General features: G+C 58.7%; 3 protein-coding genes across 3 annotated transcripts; 2 read left to right on the top strand and 1 right to left on the bottom strand.

The window, feature by feature from the left end:
- On the top strand, window positions 1–614 carry SLS55_004433 (uncharacterized protein; the record flags this gene model as incomplete). Its single annotated transcript, XM_066775891.1, has 2 exons — window positions 1–539; window positions 593–614. 2 exons carry the CDS (start codon window positions 1–3, stop codon window positions 612–614), a joined length of 561 nt encoding a protein of 186 aa, XP_066633772.1.
- Window positions 615–6092: 5478 nt separating this feature from the next.
- SLS55_004432 (uncharacterized protein) lies at window positions 6093–7184 on the top strand (the record flags this gene model as incomplete). The annotated part of the gene is made up of 2 exons (XM_066775890.1): window positions 6093–6098; window positions 6390–7184. 2 exons carry the CDS (start codon window positions 6093–6095, stop codon window positions 7182–7184), a joined length of 801 nt encoding a protein of 266 aa, XP_066633771.1.
- Window positions 7185–11383: 4199 nt separating this feature from the next.
- Window positions 11384–16195, bottom strand: SLS55_004431 (uncharacterized protein; the record flags this gene model as incomplete). Its single annotated transcript, XM_066775889.1, has 1 exon — window positions 11384–16195. The coding sequence occupies one exon, from the start codon at window positions 16193–16195 to the stop codon at window positions 11384–11386; it is 4812 nt and encodes a 1603-aa protein (XP_066633770.1).
- Window positions 16196–17994: the final 1799 nt, after the last annotated feature.

Genomic DNA, 17994 nt, shown 5'->3' with positions numbered 1-17994 from the left:
ATGATTCCGAAACAAGCCATATACCGGCCAGAGTACCTCGAAAATCTCGCCACTGCTCTTCTCGAACGGTACATGTTGGTCGGAAACATTGAGGATATCGAAAGGGCGATCCCGGTAGCCGAAGAAGCGAAAAGTTTGCTACTGGTATTGATGCCTTCCGAACTACAGGATGCTGGCGGCTTTCTAGCACCGTTCTGCGATGTCCCTCCGTTGACCACGCGGAAAATGTTGACATCAAATCTTGGTATTCTGCATTGCAACCTCTACGAACGAACTGGGAATCTGGAGAACCTGGATGTCGCCATCTCCAACTTCGAAGAACTAAGCGCCCTTACTCCGTCCAATGAAGGTGACGAGCAAGCCATCCCCAATTATGCTTGGGCACTGAGTATGCGATTCCAGAGGACTGGTGACCGGAAAGACCTCGACCAGGCGATAATGAGGATCAGACAGGCTCTTGAAGTCAAAGAGATTGATAGAGCTCTCGCCACCAAGCTGAATAACAATCTCGGAGAACTGCTTCGCCAGAGGTTCTTGAAGTTCAGAAGCGCCAGCGACCTTTGGGAAGCTTCAGAATGGTGCATGGAGGCAGTGCGAACAGCATCTCCGAATGACACCAGCTATTTTGAATACTTGCACAACGGTGCAAAGGTATCCATGGATATTTTCCGAGAGACGGGGGATGAAGAAATGTTCGAAACAGCCATAGCCATGTCGAGACGTTCAGTGGCCATAACGCCTGAGAGTCACCCGCGGCGAGCTTCAGGACTTCTCCAATATGGGCTTTTCTTGTGGGACCGATTCTTGCGGACAAAAAACACTTCTGACTCCAAAGAATCTTTGGCATGTTTAGTGAAAGCCAGCCAGTCCGTTTCGTCTCGACCATCCGACAGGGTGAGGGCAGCCCGTACCATCATCCAGATACTGGGTCGGAGCAATAAGCCAGAGGATTTGTGTCACGCAAGTGAGATAGCCCAAACTGCTTTGGGGCTACTCTCATCATTGTGCGGCCGTTTCCTGAGCCATGTTGATCAGCAGCGCGCGATCGAGCTGATATCAGGCTTGTCCAACGAGGCATGCTCTATCTCCATCTTGAATGGAAATATCGAAGAGGCTTTGCAGCGGCTTGAGTTTGGGCGAGGGCTCATCTTGGGCAATTTATTTGATGGCCAAACCGATCTATCTGACCTGGCATACCACCATCCGGACTTGGCCGAGGAATATGAGCTTGTTCGCTCCAGATTCCCCCAAGATTCCGAGACAATTGCCCGTGTCGGCCTTCCTGGGCACTACACAGAACGTCGAAACATTGAGCAGTCATTGGAGGACTGTGAGAGACGAATACGCCAGATGCCGGGGTTTGAAAACTTCCTGAAACCGCCATCGGTCTCTGACATGCAAGAATGTGCAGGAGAAGGGTCAATTGTCCTGGTCAACATGACTCCAATCAGCACGGACGCGATCATCGTTACTGGGTCCGGTATTTACACCGTACCGCTCCCTTTAATCAGGCAGTTTCGCGAAGCACGTGATGCGTCAGATAGGTACAGGATGGTGTCTGAGGTATACAAGAAACTCGCGAATGGCCAAGAAATACTTCCAGCTCCAACAACACCTACACGGCCACTTGAAGAGTGTGGAGATCAAGAGATGGATGAGCATTGGCAGAAGTGTTTGCGGGACATTGAGAGTGACTCAAAAGGCGGGCAAGCTCAGAAAGAAAGGATTGGGTACACTTGGATATGGGCTTCTTGCGTGGAACCGGTTCTCCAAAAGCTTGAAGCTATCCTGCCTCAGTCTGACTGCGGTGACGTTCCTCGGGTTTGGTGGATCGGGACCGGCCTTGCGAGGCTTTACGCGTTTCACGCAGCGGGAAACTATGCTCAGATGTGTCCAGATGGGTCGAGTACTTGCTTGGATCGAGTGGTGTCATCGTATGCCACTACGATAAAGGCGCTCAAGCATGCGAAATCACGGGCATCGACGGGCAAAAGCATCCTCAAACGGGACCATCCATCCATCGTACTTGCGGCAATGCCAACAACACCAGGGTTCGCCCCACTAGACGGTGTACTGCGCGAGACGGCTGAAGTTTGCAAGGCCATAGGCGGAAGGTTCACGGTCAAGTCGCTCATGCAGCCTTCGGCTCAGGAAGTACTCGACGAGGTCAAGGACTCGAGCATTGTTCACTTCGCCTGCCACGGCTTTTCGAACGCCAACAATCCATCACAAAGCCATCTACTATTTCAGAAACCCGGACCCCCAGGAAACGGTTCAGAACTGGATCCCCTTACTGTGTCTTCACTTCTCAATGCAAAGGCAGGTGCCAACGCTCGAATTGCATACCTCTCGGCATGCTCAACGGCGCAGATAAAGTCTCCCATCTTTGCCGATGAAGGCCTGCACCTTGCGGCCGCGTTCCAAACTGCAGGATTTTCTCATGTCATCGGGTGTCAGGTTGCTACAGATGATGATCTTTGCGTTGAGGTTGCCAGGCTGTTTTATGAGTCAATTGCCAGTGCAGATGAAGAAAGTGACCCCGATCGGGTGGTGACACAAGCTTTGCGGAAGGCACTGCTCAAAATTCGAAGGAATGAGCAGTACGGTTGCCCTTCGATGTGGTCTCCATTTGCTCATTATGGAATTTAGCTTGCTGATATTCGGCTGGAGGTACACAAAGCGGATCCCATCTGCGGAGCGTCTGGAAAATGTTGCGTGTATGTATCAATCGAGGCAGCGTACACCAGTTTTTGACCCTGAACAGGACCCAAAAAAACTACGTAATAACGGGAGTGAAGCAGATGAAAGAAAGATTGGAGCTACTAGGTAGCTGAGGGTAATGACACTGATTAGCGTGGTGGACTCAATGCTATACATAGTTAAGGAGCTGAAACGATGCATAGTCAGCAACGCCGGGTAGCTGATGCGAGGCCTGACGCGAGGTGCACCGGCGGCAATCTTTCTTCGCCGTTTGCAAGCGTTAAAACATGCGCGAGGGTGCTTATAACCTTAAAATGTTTAAGATGTTTAGTAGCAGCGGGCTAAAGGTCTTCGAGGAGATTTTGCGGGTGCGGTCATGGCGGGCTGCTGTAGCTGTGTAGCTTTCGGACGCAGGCCTGAACGAAAACAAACCCTCGTCACATCGGATGTACAGCTTTGAACCCCGGCTCCCTCGCATTTGATAGGCGTGATAGATTTGTCTCTACTCGAAGCTTGAGGTTAGATCCGTGTGAAGGGTGCTGTGGAATGACGCGGGACTGATGATGGCGCCGGGTCGGGTTGCATCGGCAGCTGAGCACTGCGTACGTCAACATTGAGTTGGAGGACGGAAGGTGTACATCGTTCGACAGAGGCAGAGAGCGGGCTTTAAAATTTGGAAGTTGCTATGTAAGGATGTGTAGTAATATTAGGGGCAGGGACTCGGAAATGATATTCCAGTAGAGTCATTTGTGTCGGGACTGTAGAGAGATTGGCGTGAACTCTAAACGTAAATTCAAGAATATCGCTTAAAGAGTTGCAGGCACTCGGTATTGTCAGACCAGACTATATGGAAGGTCGCTTGCATGGAAACTCCACCGGATGGCTGGGGGCCGGCGGAATGGATTGAGAACGTGGTCAGGAGACGGCACAGCATGATTGCGTTTTCCAGCGAGCTGGAGGTGGAAAATCCAATGCAAAACTGCCACTGTTTGAGAGTGGCGAGAGAGTGGTCCAGGAAGGCAAGAAAAGGAAGGTAGTGCAGAGCTGAGGGTAAGACTATAGGCGAATGTTCGGGGGACAATGCATGGTCAGCAACGCCGGGTAGCTATTGCGGGAGACTCCATCGGGAAGAAGGTTAAACCCCGTTAATCCCCCAAATGCTCCCAGCTACCTGGCCGCAGAGGACGGTCAGATAAATCTCGGAATCCAGTTCCCACATCTTAAGCAGCAAAAGCTTAAACCTTTCGGGCATGCTACTAGATGAGGATAGCTCCCCTCGCACAGCGACCCTTCTTACAACAATCTTCCGCACATGCAAAAAAAAATAAAATAAAATAAGAAAAACCCGGTCTTCTGGAACGCTTCGTTTCATCAACGGACAAAGCAACAACGAGACAGCGGTACAGGGTCATCTGTATACGATCCCGATCCCGCTAACCCGCTTCTGCGCCACGCGAAGATCTTCACCCAGGCGGCGGAGTCACGTCCGTCGACCGCTCCCCTCCTGCATCCCACAGAGCCTCAAACGGCACCAAGCATGGATGCTCAGGCGGCGGAATGAGTTGCCACTGCACCCCGGCCCGGACGTACACCGTATTGAGTCCACAACGGGAGCGGCTCATTCTGCCTCGGCCCGGGGAAGTTACGGGACTACCAGCCGTCCGGGACGCCGCCCATCATGCACAAGAACCCCCACGGCCTCGATGACACAATTCTTGGAAGCCGTGACGACGACGATGATGTGGACCTCAACGGCGAGCAATACTCGGGAGCCGCCGACAGCGCTGCTCAATGACAAGTGGACTCGGATGAAGCCGTGTCCTATCTACACCTGGGGCCTCGGACGGAGACATCTCCTGTTGGATCGCCGCCCAATCAGACCTCGGCGCCAGTCCACCAACGGCAAACGCGCACCCACCTGGATGGACCAGCTGTGCATCAGCCAAGGCGATGTTCAACACGGTGCAGGTCCTTATCTGTCTGATTGATGTCCCCGCTGAACGATTATCCTCAGCGCCTCTCACTCCCAGTTGCGACCGCTGGGGAGCGCTGCCCGAACAGTTCTCAAATGCCACCCTGGCTCACGCGCGTCTGGGTGCTGCTTTAGGAGGTGGCAAACGCCCGCCGTAAAGCTTTAGTACTGCGGTCCGACGACGACGACGCGGCCGTGGCTTGGAAGCCCTTTCCTGCTACGAGACACGCGGACGTGCTGCGCGGCCGAAAAGGTGTTCGCGTTCTGTGGCAGTTTCCGGTACCACAACCGCGACCGAACGTCGCCGGTATATGTGGCCGACTATACGAGGGATACTGAATTGATGTATCTCGAGACGGCGCATCGCGCGCGAGAGAGATGATCCGCGCGTTGCGCACGCTGGGACGTCTTTCAGCTGTTGCGCGTCAAAGAGACAGACGGCAAGCACCGGACATGGACGTCTGCCCTGCGGCTCCGGTGTTGGATGCCTAACTGGGACCATCATGCTGGGACGAGATCTGGCACTTGAAGCGATCGGAGGTGCTTATACTTCTGCTGAGAAGTGTAGGTGGGGGAGGGAGAAGGTTGATTGGCGAGTGCGCTGTGCGTGGGGGGCTGCCGTATCATATGTGCCGGTGGGATGACGAGGCACTGGAGCATTTTGCGGACATCTCCAGCAGCAGAGATGACGATCGTGTGATGAAGCAAAGTTGGAGTTTTTTTTATTTTTTGTCTTTCGTTCATGCTGAAACCGCTAACAGGGGGACCCGTGTCGTGGCGGCTCGCGCGGGGCGGCGGGAAGAGTAGCCAGGGGTGTTGAATAGCCGTCCCGTCCTGCTTCGCTTCCCAATCCAGCTCGCTGCATTTCGTCGGCGGCCAATGAGTGCAGTAGCACTACGAAATAAGCTCATTTAGACTTTTTGACAGCCCAGGAGCCGAAGCCATCTAGAACATGCCGAGGCCATGCCACCCCACGGATCGGGTCCACTGTGCGACTATACACACTATCTCACGTCCCGTTGCACGACCTCGAGTGCAGATCATCTGCAAGCCACGTCAAGTTCAGGATGGCCATGCCTGCGGTAAGCATGAAGAAGGGGGAGTGTGGCTGATGGATGGATAAGATAATAAGAGCCCAACCTCGAGTTACACAAGCAAGGTCTGCGCTGCTTGTCATTCGATCTCCGCCAAGGCTGCAGCCTCCTTCTGACTCATCTCTACTCATCTCGAATCTCTCCCATCTCCACCATGCCCGGTGGCCCAGTGGCTCCGTTGGAGCTGGTCGAGGCATGGCAGACGGACGCTTTTCCACACGGCATCCGGGCTGAGCCGAGCCTGACGACCATCAGTATTGTCTTTACCGTCCTCTCCCTATGCACTGTACTGGCCAGACTGCACGACCGTGTGTTTTCCCGGCATAATGCAGGTATAGACGATGCACTGATCGTTGCCGCCATGGTACGTTCGGCCAACGAACCGGAGACATCTGGTGTTGACTGATGTACACAAAGGTCCCGAACATCGCGCTGTGCATCTCAATATGTCTCGGTGAGTCTGCAAGGTCATGGCACCATTCACCAGACTGACCTTCTCCCCAAGCCGAACGACACGGCTTCGATCGTCATGCCTGGGACTTGACCGCGGACATGGCCGTCACCGGCAGAAAGGTACCACACATGCACACGGGCAACCCATCGCCGCTAACCGCCGCCCCCAGCTCATCCTCACCATCTCCATCCTCTACCTCGTCAGCACCGGTCTCACCAAAGTCTCCATCCTCTACTTCTACCGGCGCATCGGCGAAGTGCGGCCGTGGTTCAAACGGACCATCTTGGTCAGCATCGCCTTCATCATCGGCTACACGCTGGCCTTCACCCTCGCCATGCCGCTCGAATGCACGCCCACGGCCGCGTACTGGTTCAAGGCCAGCCCGGCGTGGCGCATGACGCACGAGTACCACTGCATCAACGAGGGCGCCAAGATGATATCGGCCGGCGTCATTAGCGCGGTGCAGGACTTCGTCGCGTGCGTGCTGCCCATGGCGCTGTTCTGGGACCTGCGCATCTCGCGACAGGCCAAGTTCGCGCTGGGGTTTGTGTTTAGTCTGGGGCTCATGTACGTTTTGTCCTTGCGTCGTCGTCCAACACCGATCCACCATCCACCACTGTCCCTTACGTACGTCTTCTTTTCGTCGGCCGACGTCACGCTGACACAACAACAACGACAACAACAGCACCTGCACCTGCGGCGTCATCCGCACCCGCTTCATCTACCGCGTCTTCTTCCAGACGTACGACGTGACGTGGGCGGTGCGGCCGGCGCTGGCGCTGACGATCATGGAGTCGTGCCTGGGCATCACGTGCGCGTCCATGCCGGCGCTGAAGAGCGGGCTGCAGCGCTGCTTCCACGTCGTCATCGACCCGTTCACGTACGGCAGCAGCAAGTCGCTGAGCCGGCGCTGGAAGAATCCGTTCTTCAACAGCTATCAGCAGTCGATCCAGGATTACTTTGATCGGAGTGGTGGTGGTGGCGGTGGCGGCGGGAGCAGGAGGAGAGGTGGTGGGTTTACGCCGGGGCTCAAGGTCCCGCCGAATACATCTGCAGGTGAGTGTCGTCGGTTGCTGTGCGGCGGGCAGGCAGGCGTCTGATCGGCTAACGGTTGTGTGCGAAAGAAGATTCCGGGCATTCGCGGTTGCACAAGCAGTCGTCGACGTCGAAGAGCGTGGACGAGATAGAGCTGTCGACGGTGCCCAGCGAGAGAACACGGGTCGGAGAGGTGTGACGGGGAGGGGCAAATTTCGGAAACATCAGCCAAGTAGCGTGGCGTGGGGCGCCCCGTCGCTCTGTTGGAGTGCCTGTTTCACACAACTGACAGAAGCAAAACACTTTCTTGTTGTATGACTAATGACGGAGGGTGGGTGTCATTAGCACCTGCCTTCCTTTTCCGCTATTACCTTATCAGACAATGTATTTGTACGCACACGGCCAATCACGTCGTCGGTAATGCTATTGTGCCTAGAATTGCACAAGCGTGCCAACCACGGGCTTAGCCTTGTGGGGTGCGGCGGAAACGCTGGTGCGGGGCGGATTGCCCGCCGGTGTCGGAAGTGGAGCCGGAAGGGGAAGGCTGTTAATGCTTGGAACACCCACTACTTGCCCTTTTCGCTCTCTGCTACATATAGCCCGTCGTTCTCCCGCCGTCGTTGTGCATGCCAAAACCGTTGTCAAACGGAAGTCGGGGCGCTGCGTTTTCCCCTGAGCTGAGGCGCGAGATCACACCGGTTATTACCCCGGGATCTTCCCAGCCCGCCGGCCCGTATCTGTTAACCTTAATTGTCCGTGATTGACGTCCTCATTCCCCGTTCATCCTTCAAGAATCGCCGCGGCGCACGCCTTGTTTTCGAAAATCTCTTCAGCGTGGTTTGAACGCCTTCTGTTGCCACATGCGTCTTTCACCACAACAGTCACGACCGTCCGCTACCAGGGGATAATGCAAAACCCCACGATTCTCGGCTTGCTCGCCGTGGCGTGTGGCGCCGGCCACGCTTGGGCTTTGGCGCAATCGACAGCAGCCATAGACACGACGACCTCGGCACCGCTGTTCACGAAGCCAGCCGATGCCAGTCGCCCGACCGACGCAGCCTGGCTGATCCCGTTACACACTCCGACCGACGACTACACATCCATCCCGACAGCAGAAGCTGTAAGAACTCCTCCCCTCTTCATCCACCATCCGCTAAACTCCAATCTCCCAGGCTCTCTCAAACCACGAGCTCAAACGCCGCCAATCCCCACCCGCCCGCCCCACCCCCACCCCCATAACCCTCACCCTCACGGAGGGCACGGCACCACCCGCCCCGACCACCAAAGGCGCCCCCCTTCCTCCCCCACCCCCGCGCCTCACCCTCACCCCGGCCGGCAGCGTCTACCACCTCAACCCGGGCGCCGGCACCATCGGGTCCGCCGCAACGACCTTCACGCTCGCCGGCGGGACCGTCGTGCGGGTATCCAAAGGCGACTCCTCCGACTCCTCCTCCAACTCCGATTCCTCCTCCGCCCCCGACCCCGCCGCCGAACTCACCATCCTCGCCCAAGCCCCCGGCGGCGCCCAAGCCCTCGCCACCATCCCCCCACCCCCAATCGCAAATCCACCATCACCCTCGCCCTCCCCCTCGCGCGGCCCCAACGGCCCCCCCGACGACGGCGGCGACGACGACGGCCCCCCTCCCCCGCCCTCGGCGCAATCCGCCGCCGCCGCCCACCAATCCAGCCTCGTGTCGGCCGCCTCCGCCGCCGTCGTGCACGTCGGCGCGCTGGAGCTGAGCCCGGCGGGGCTGGGGTCGGGCGCGTACAACGTACTAAAAAGCGTCGGCGGGGGAGTTGGTGTGGCGGCGACGCTGGTGCCGGGGGGCAGCGTGACGGTGGATGGGGTGGTGGTGGGGCTGGAGACGGATGCGGCGGTGTCGGGCGGGGGGAGCACGGGGACGGTTGTCGTGACGGGGGATGCGGGTGCGGGAGGGGATTTGGTGCCCGCGGCGACGGTTACGGCGGCCGTGACGCCTGCTGGTGGTGGCGGGGGCAGGGACGATCCGGTTGAGGTTGGGAATCTGACGTTTTTGCCGGCGGGCTCGGCGTATTGGGTGGCCGAGGGGAGTCGCACGTGGACGGTGATGACGGGCGCGCCGGGCGTGACGGTGGGTGGTGAAGGGGTGGATCGGACGGTTGTTGGGTTGGCGACGGATGCGGGCGGGAGGACGGTCGTGGTTGAGAGCGGTGTTGCCGTTGCGGGGAATCAGACGGCCATGGCGAGTACGGTGGCGACGTTGGGGGTGGGTGGGACTGGCGGACCTGGAGGAGGAGGAATGGGTCAGGGTGGACCGGGAGGAGGAGGAGGACAAGGTGGCCCGATGATGACGTCGAACAGAATGGGCGGCGCACCGATGCCGACGGATGGGTCGACGACGTCGGGGGCCGCATCGGACCGGATGATGAGGAACGTGTATCTGATGATGGGGGTTATGGTGGCGAGCGTGTACTTGTTCATTGATATATAAATACGGCGCATATGATGCCTGACTGGAAAACGTTTAGACTAACTATATTAACTAATGCACAAACCTTGAGCTTCCTCCGGTCACAATTCCAATTGAAGTAAAAAAATTTTGCACGGCATACATGGCACGCGCGGCGCCATTCACCAGCTCAAAAGAGAGTCTCCAGTAGCTCGGGATTGGGGAAGAAGGAACGAAGGTCAGCCACCGCGGGAGAAGCGGCGTGCAGGGCGTTGTGCCTTTATAAATGCCGATTGCACTTTTCAGCTACCACGCCACTTGAACCCTGTCATTCGTTAGGGTGCCTACAAATTTGACACCCCCATTTCTAAAATTTGACACCCCCACCGCCAATTATTGACACCCCCCCGGGAGCGCAACCTATTCTCCAGTTTTTACTACCAAATTACTAAGCAAATCCGGAGAATTTATTAAGATCTTATCGCTAGTAAGTCTATTAACGCCCCAATAGCTATTGCAGGCGAGGGTTAGTAGTTAGGTAGGTGGGTGGCTGTTACGGGCGAAGGTTAAGAAGGCGGGCATAGGTAGGTTCTAAGAAAGGTTGCCGCGCCGGCCGGAACATATATAATCCGGTAACGCTAGGCCTATTTTAGTAAGCATACGCACGGATACCCGAGGAACATTACTTTACTTAGATTTAGTAAAGCGAGACTTCTACCAATACCACGCCTTATATATCGGTTATATCGCGATGCAACTTCGTATATGTTAAGAAAGGTATATATAGAGGTCTAGAAAAAAGTTATATATAAGTTGCATTTAATTTGGGTGTGATGCACGACTAGGAACATAGGGGGTGTCAATAATTGGCGGTGGGGGTGTCAAATTTTAGAAATGGGGGTATCAAATTTGTAGGCACCTTCGTTAGTCAGCGCAACCGACAACAATTAGAGGCTCGCGTACAATTATGAGGACCTAATGGCTTCTGATAATTCACGGCTACCTGGATAAGCAGTAGCATATCGAATCCACACTCACGGTCATGCGCAAAAAACCTCTTCGGTGCAACAAATCTATCCGATTTCTAAGCCGTAGGGCATCTACAAGCAACCCTCAGCCGTACACCGTCGTCATCGTCGCCATCTTCGTTGTTTCGTAGCGGCGGCGAGATAGAGGGAGGGTGAGTGTAGAGTAGTACGTACACATCATTCATACATGGTATAATCAATAAACACATGTAGAGTATCAGGGCAACAACAACAGACCCGAAAACCAAAAAAAAAAAGAGGCGAACGCAGGATATGCGAGTTGTGCTGACGCCCGGAGAAATGCCAAGGAGAAACGGAACATAGAAGATATATGTATCGAAGAAGAGAAAAAAAACCAAAAACAACCAGGGTGATATATAATCGTTCTGATGAGCCGCCATATGCCAAGGAAAACATAAAGAAAAAGAGACCCCAAACACAAAGGAGAACTTTTTACCCTTTCCCATCCTTGTATATAAGAAAAAAATATGAAAACGAAGAAGTAAATTCCACATCCCATGCGAAAACGCTCATCACCACCGCAAGCCATGCTACATGAAGCAAAAGAGATATCGAGCGAGGAAAAACAAAAATAAAAGAAAACATGCTCAACAATAAATCCAAGTATCGTCCATCAATCATCAACATCGTATCCAATCATCAGAAATATTTCACTCGCTGCCATTGTCAAAGGCCTGCTGCACGGCCGCCGGATCCGGCATCCACTCCATGCCCGGGTAGCTCGACGCGTGCATCTGCACGCTCGAAGCCGGGCTGCTCACGCGCGACCTGCTCTTGAAGCCGACGTCCGTGTCCGCCAGCTCGACGGGCTCCATGACCGTCTCGAGCTTGCTGGCGGTGCGGCTTAGACCGCCGTTGCTGACCGTCGCGCGGCGGGCCACGAGGTGCCCGCTGCTGCTGCCGCTCTCGGTGGGGCTCTTTGGCATGCCGGCCGCCGTGGCGGTGCGGCTCAAGCTCGACTTGTCGTGGTTGCTGTCCTCATCGGTAGGGGTAATAGTGATGGTAGTAGCGCCCTGTCCCAACCCCGAGTCAATCCTCTTGTGCGACGACATCTTCTGCCCAGCCCCACCGTGGCGCGACTCACCATCATCGGTAGCAGACGTCAAGTCGCGCCAACGCATGTCCTGGCGCGGGTGGTATCCGTAGGGTGCCGCCGGCGCCGGAGCGGGAATCGAGGTGAAGGACCGAGGCGGAGGGCCGAAGCCAGGGTGGTGAGGAGCATACGCGCCGTACGGCGAGGGCAGAGGGCTCTTGTCGCGCGGCGAGTCGGTGTCGCTACTGGCGGCCCGCTCCTGTGCGTGCTGCTCGCGCAGCGCCTGGTGGTAGTAGTCCTCAGGCGCGTGGCTGTGGACCGGCGGGGTCGGAGCCGGAGGGTAGAATGGCGGGTAGCCCGACTGCATCGGGGAGTGCGGGGCCATGTGAGGAGGGTATCCCTGCGCGGCCCCCCAGTACCACGGTGGCGGGTAAGGGTAGAAGGCCTGCGGGGGAAGGTTATTGTACTGCGGCGAGTAGCCGCTGTCACGGCGGTTCGCCGCCTGAGCGTGCTGCTCGTACCATGCACGCTGCTTAGCCAGGAACTCCTCCATCGTCTCGCCAGGCAGCGGGACGGGAGGTGGCACGTAAGCAGGGTCAGTGGCCTCGAAGCTGTCGACCGTGGCAACGTTCGATGCGACGGGGCTCGCCGAGAGGGGTGCAGCCCGGTCTTCGTCCTTCATGAAGGGTGCGACGTCGGCAGGGTTCGGGCTTGAAGGTCCGCTACCGCTGCCGCTCTGGGGCCGCAGGTGCGGCTGGCTGCTCTGGCGCATCGGTGGGTAGCCGCCGGCGTACTCCGCATCGCGAAGACCATACAGGCGGGGCGGGAACGGCGGCAGACCGCGGGCGGACGCCGAGCTGAAGTGCTCGGAGTACCGGCGCTGGAGGGACGGCTCATTGAAGCCGACAGAGCGCGGCGGGTTGCCATAGTAGGACCTGGGAGGAGACTGCATGTGAGGAGGAAGAGGCGGGGGCGCGTATTGGTAGAAGGGGTAGCCATCGCCGCTCTGGGGGTGGAGCTTGGCCTGCGTGGGAGTGCCAGGGCCGTGAAGGACGGCAGGGATGCTAATTTGCGAGGCAGGCGACCCGTTGACCTTGGTGCGGTTGTCATCCAGCTCGCGTGCCTTCTGCTCCCACTCGTCCCATTCCGAGTCGGGTTCGGGAAGGATGCTCGGCCTGCGCATGTGGGACTGCAGCTCGCGGTGGTTCGCATCCACAGCAGCCGTGACACGGGCAGCCCTGGCAGAGGGGCTGGTTGATGCGCCCTCCTGCGAGAGGGAGTCCAGAGACTGGCTACCGCTGCTAGGTCGCTCCCGAGGCCGGCTCGGGGCTTCCTGGCGCGACAGGCCTGAGATCTCCTGGACACGCTTGGGCGTGGGAAGACGAGGCATGTGGAAGGAAGTATGGTGGTCGTGCCCGCCCAATGGCCCTGCCAAGCTGTAGCGGCGCTGGGGTATCACAAGCTTGCTCTTGCTGTCCTTCTTCGACTTCGGCTCCTTTGCCTTTTCCTGCTCCTTGGCCCTCTCCTTGTTAAGTTTCTCAACCTGACGTTCCCTCTCCTTCTCAAGGTCGAGAGTGGGAGTCATGGAACGGCCAAAGACGACACCAAGAAGGGAGCCGCGCTTCTTCTTCTCCTTCACAGTCGTCGGCGAAGGCATCGGCTGGTCGAACTGCTTGACGGCGGGAGGGTTCCGGTGGAGGACGTTACGGCCCTTCTTACCAGGGCTGAACGGCATCTTGGACGGTTCCATCGGGGCAGAGAGAGGTGCGGCCGGAATCCGCGACTCCTTCACGGCAGCGAAAGAGAGGACCGGCTTGCCATCCTTCTTCGAAGATGCGGCAGCCTTGGTCTCCTTCGCCTCCTTCTTGACGGGCAGGTGGCTCTTCTTCTCCTTCCTGCTGTCCTTCATGTCCCTAAAGAGCAGGGGCAGACTCTTCCTCCTCGAACGGACGGGGGCACTGGCCTGCGGCTCCTCTTCATCACGGTCGGGGATTGCCCAACCATCGTCGTCGCCAGCATTGCTGACGTGACGCAGATCAAGCGCCTGGACAGGCCCTGCCTCGCCTTCATCGTCCTTCTTGTTCTCCTTGGGGACGGAGCCGGTGAGTGCCAGACTCGCTCCACTTCCCTCATCACCAGAGCCAATGTTGTCGCGCAGAGTCTCGACCAGCGTAGTCTCTTGGAGAATGTCCCTGAGGCTGACAGACTCGGCGGCAACGGATTCAGCAGCTTGCGAGTTGGAAGTGTGAGGGGAGTTGAGCTTTGAGCGGATCTCGGCAGCAGTGTCAGCAATAGATTCCTCAGATTGCTCCTCGGCCACATCCCCCTCGGGAACGGACGAGGCCTCGGCGGCAGGGAAAGCGGCGACGTTAGCAGAAACCGACTCAGGATCGGCAACCAGCGGCGCGTCGTCGATGACCTTTACAACAGTTTGCGAGGACAGGTCCTCCACTGCTGCACTGCTCTCGTCGTTCTCCGGGGCGGTGGCGGCGGCAACGATGGAGAGGTCAGCGATGCTGCTGCGCGTTTCAACACCAGCAGGCGCGGGTTCCTTGATGTCGCTCAGCTGCACTTCGACGACTTCTTCGGTCGCGGGGGCAGCTTCACCGTCATCGGCAGGGGCGGGGGCGGCGAGGGCGTCCTGGGCGATTTCGACGGCGGGGGTGGGCTCAGCGATCTCAGCGATGTCGTTGGCCATGGTATCGACGGGACCGGCGGCAGCAGCGTCCTCCTCCTCAGGTTGCGGGTGCGCCTCTTTAGTTTCCGCGGTCGGCACCTCCACCGCCTCGATTGCCGAATCAAGTTGCTCGACTGACTCAGGCGGCGTGTCGTTCGAGGCAGTGATCTGCTCGGCGGTCGGGGTCTCGCTATCGGGGACCTGCGCGCCCGACCCGCTGTTTTCTTCCACGCCAGAGTCGAGTGGGGCGGTAGCGTCCACGGCTCCAGACGCGACGTTCGAGGCCGTCACATGTGTCTCGGAGATATCGTCCGAAACGGTAGCATCTCCCTCAGGCACGCCGACGTCGTCGACGTTGCCCACCGTCGTCGCCTTGTCCACCTCGGTATCCGAGCCCGTCTGCTCGACGTCCAACTCGCCCTCCGCATCCGCAGTCTCGCCCGCGGGCGACTGCGAAGGGGCCATCTTGTCATCGGAGTTCTCCACACCGTTGGTCATCTGGGTGGCCGCCTCGGTGCTGTAGCGCTTCTCAAAGACGTCAGACACAGTAGCCATGCTCACCGAGAGCTCGTCATCGGCAGTGCCGTCAGTGGCATCGTCAGGCAGAGGCAGGTATTCGGGCCTTATTTGGTTGCCATCGTCAAAGCTCTCGTCATCGTCGTCGTCCTCGAAGGGGTGAGCGAAGGAGCCGAAGGTTTGGGCTGTGGCAACGCTGGCCGGAATGCTGTTGCGGCGCAGGCTGTCGAGCGCCATGTCGAGCCTTTGCTCGGCAGCCTCGCTGCGCCTCCTCTGATCCTCCTCGTGCCACGAACCAGGCTCGTCCTGGTTCACCCAGCTCTCCCGTCGCCAGCTTGCGTCGGCTTCGGACAGAGCAATGGAGCCACCGGCTTGGGAGCGTTCGTCGAATGTCCGAGTCCCCTCTTCGACCTCGCTCTGGAAGCTTTGCTGCTCGCGGAAAGAGCCCACGGGCGAGTTGGCGCGAGACCTGTCAAGAGGAGAGACATCTCCGCCGGCACGGTTCATCGCCTCCCATCGGGCGTGGGATTCGAAGTCATGGACAGCAGAGCCGAGACTGCTCACGGAGCAGGACGTGGAGGGACGAGAGGGGGGAAGAGTGATGGAGGCGGCAGCGACGTGTTCCTGATCGTCATCGTTGGTCGTTGCCAGCTCCGCCGGTTTCATGGGCGGAGACACACGGGCAATGGAGGCATTTGACTTGGTCAAGTGCTCCTTGGCCCCAATCGCCTGCCGCTCTGCCGGACTCGACGAGACGGGGCCGGCGGACACGTTCTCATGGTGAGCGGCGGCGGTCGACACGGCCGAAGGGGCTATGGTCAGACGGCGCAGGAAGGCGGGTCTGGTGTCTCTGGCCTTGAACCGGTCAGTTGCAGTAGTCGGACGGTCTGTTGCAGTAGACGGGCGGTCAGTTGCGGTAGACGGACGGTCCGTTGCGGTAGACGGGCGGTCTTGGGGCGGCAGGTCCACGGGCACCGGCTCCGGGTCGGCAGACGGGATGGATTGCTGCAGGTCGTTAGTGCCGTCAGTCGGTTGCAGATCCGGCACGGCGTGGTCGGCGTCCAGCTCGAGGCCCTGGGCGGGGACGGAGGCGTTGTTGCCCATGGTGGTCAGGTCCGGGGAGACGTTGGACTCAATGGCGGCGTGGAGGCCAGCGAGGGCGTTGGGATTGGTTGCGGCGAAGTCAGCAGTATTTCCGCCCGATGCGGCAACGGCCTTGGACTCAGCGGCCCCCATCGAGGCTTTTCTTGGTGGAAGTGTGCAGCGCTGCGCGGGCAGCGGTATATCTGCATTGGCATCTTATCGGCGAAGGATGGGGACCAATGCGGCGTGACCAGGGCAAGCGGGTCCACCAGTTCGAGCAGTACGATCGCCATTCACCGCCATTTGTTGGTGGTGGTGGTGGGCGGGGCCACCATGGGTAGCAGGACGGGGCGCGCGGTGGCACGATGGTTGTTTGGACTTCTTTGCGCCCATGGGCACGTCCTGGCGCGTGATTGCTGCGCTGTCGAAAGTGACCTGTGCTCAAGAAGATCGCGTCTCCTCCTCCACGGCCATACCGTCATCGCCGGCACTGGCGGCGCCGCTCAGGCCGGCCGGGGAGACCTGGCGCGGGCGCGAGGCGCTGGAGGCGCTGAAGGCGCGCTGCCTGAGGCGTTGGGCTGAGCGAGGCGCGCGTCGGGTCGTGGTGTTGAGCATGGCTCGCACCGGCTGCGCCGCACCCACAACGGCTATCACACTGTCACGTGCGCGCGGTGGACGGAGAGTGGACGCACAGTGGATGAAGAGTGGATGACGCCATGACGCCTGCAGCAGGTGAGACGCGCGCTGGTGGATCGCCAGGGTTCTTGCTCGATGCGAGGCCGGGCGAAGTCAGTTCACGCCCTGTTCGCGGGGACTGCCCGTGGCCCGCGGACAAACCACCGGGTGAGTGGTGAGGTCGAGCAGCGCGTTGGCGCCGTCACGCGTCGCGGGGGCAGGCAGCGCGAATCGCGCGGCAGGCAGGAACGATTGGGCGTGAGGCGGAAGCCGTGAAACTGTGCGGCGGCCGCAGCGAGTGATTGGAAGGCGCGACGGGTGGGGCCTTCTGGCAGCCGCGCCAGCCCCGATCCACTCCCACCACTCCCACCACCAAGCTCAGTCGAAGCCGCATGGAAGCTCCCGGGGTCGGCCTTCCGGCTTCCCGAATCAGGCTTGCGCCCACTACTCCCGTCCGCCGCTCCATCTCGCGATAACGTCTGCGAAACCCGGCCGCGCCTCTGCTTCCAGCGCGACCCCCGGCGCTGCGTGCCAGCCCGCGCGCCGCGTCCCGAGCCCTGCAGCACCCCAGGCGCTTCTCGAATATCACCCTTCTTCCTGGTCGTGTTGTGGCCGGGGCGGCGTTGCGGCGCCTACACCGCTCACTCCGCTCTTTGCCACGCCAAATTAACCAGTCACGCCAGCTTCCGAGGACACGCCCAACAGCCCCGTCGTTTGCCAACTCCATCGGTGATTGAGGGAAGAACCGGGATGCGAAGGGTGGGCTTGCGGAGCCTATCCACCCATCCTTGTCGCCATATCCGTAAGCCACCGCTGATAAACAACAATAAAAAAAAACAACCGACCCCTCCGGATCTGCAGGGTCTGAGCGTTCGTCTGCCTTCGCGACTCACGCCCCAGTCATGACGCCATGGCTATGAGCAGTTCACGCCACCAAGGTGCTCGGCCTCTGCGCAGTGTACACGGCTTCATCGGCACTCGATTCAATGAATCTTTTCCATCGAGTTTGCTTCTGTTGGGCCCTGGTCGCGATAGCCGCCGCCAATCCTGCCCACCATTGGCCGCTCTAGCACCGCCGCCTCGCTAGCTCCATCACATATTGAGATCGATGATCCCCCGCGGCAGCAGCGCGTACGACGGCAGCTGCACGCTTTCCTGGATCTCGTGCACCGTCTTCTACACCGTGTAAGCCTATCATTTTCTCAAATCTCGGCCCGTCTGCCATGAGAAGCCACCGACTCCGCGCGGCTGCATTTCACACGCGAACATGCTCAAGC

Source organism: Diplodia seriata (assembly GCF_021436955.1).
Source record: "Diplodia seriata strain FDS-637 chromosome Unknown scaffold_4, whole genome shotgun sequence".
In the NCBI taxonomy this organism is placed as follows: Eukaryota; Fungi; Ascomycota; class Dothideomycetes; order Botryosphaeriales; family Botryosphaeriaceae; genus Diplodia; species Diplodia seriata.
This window is presented reverse-complemented; position numbering and strand designations above follow the sequence as displayed.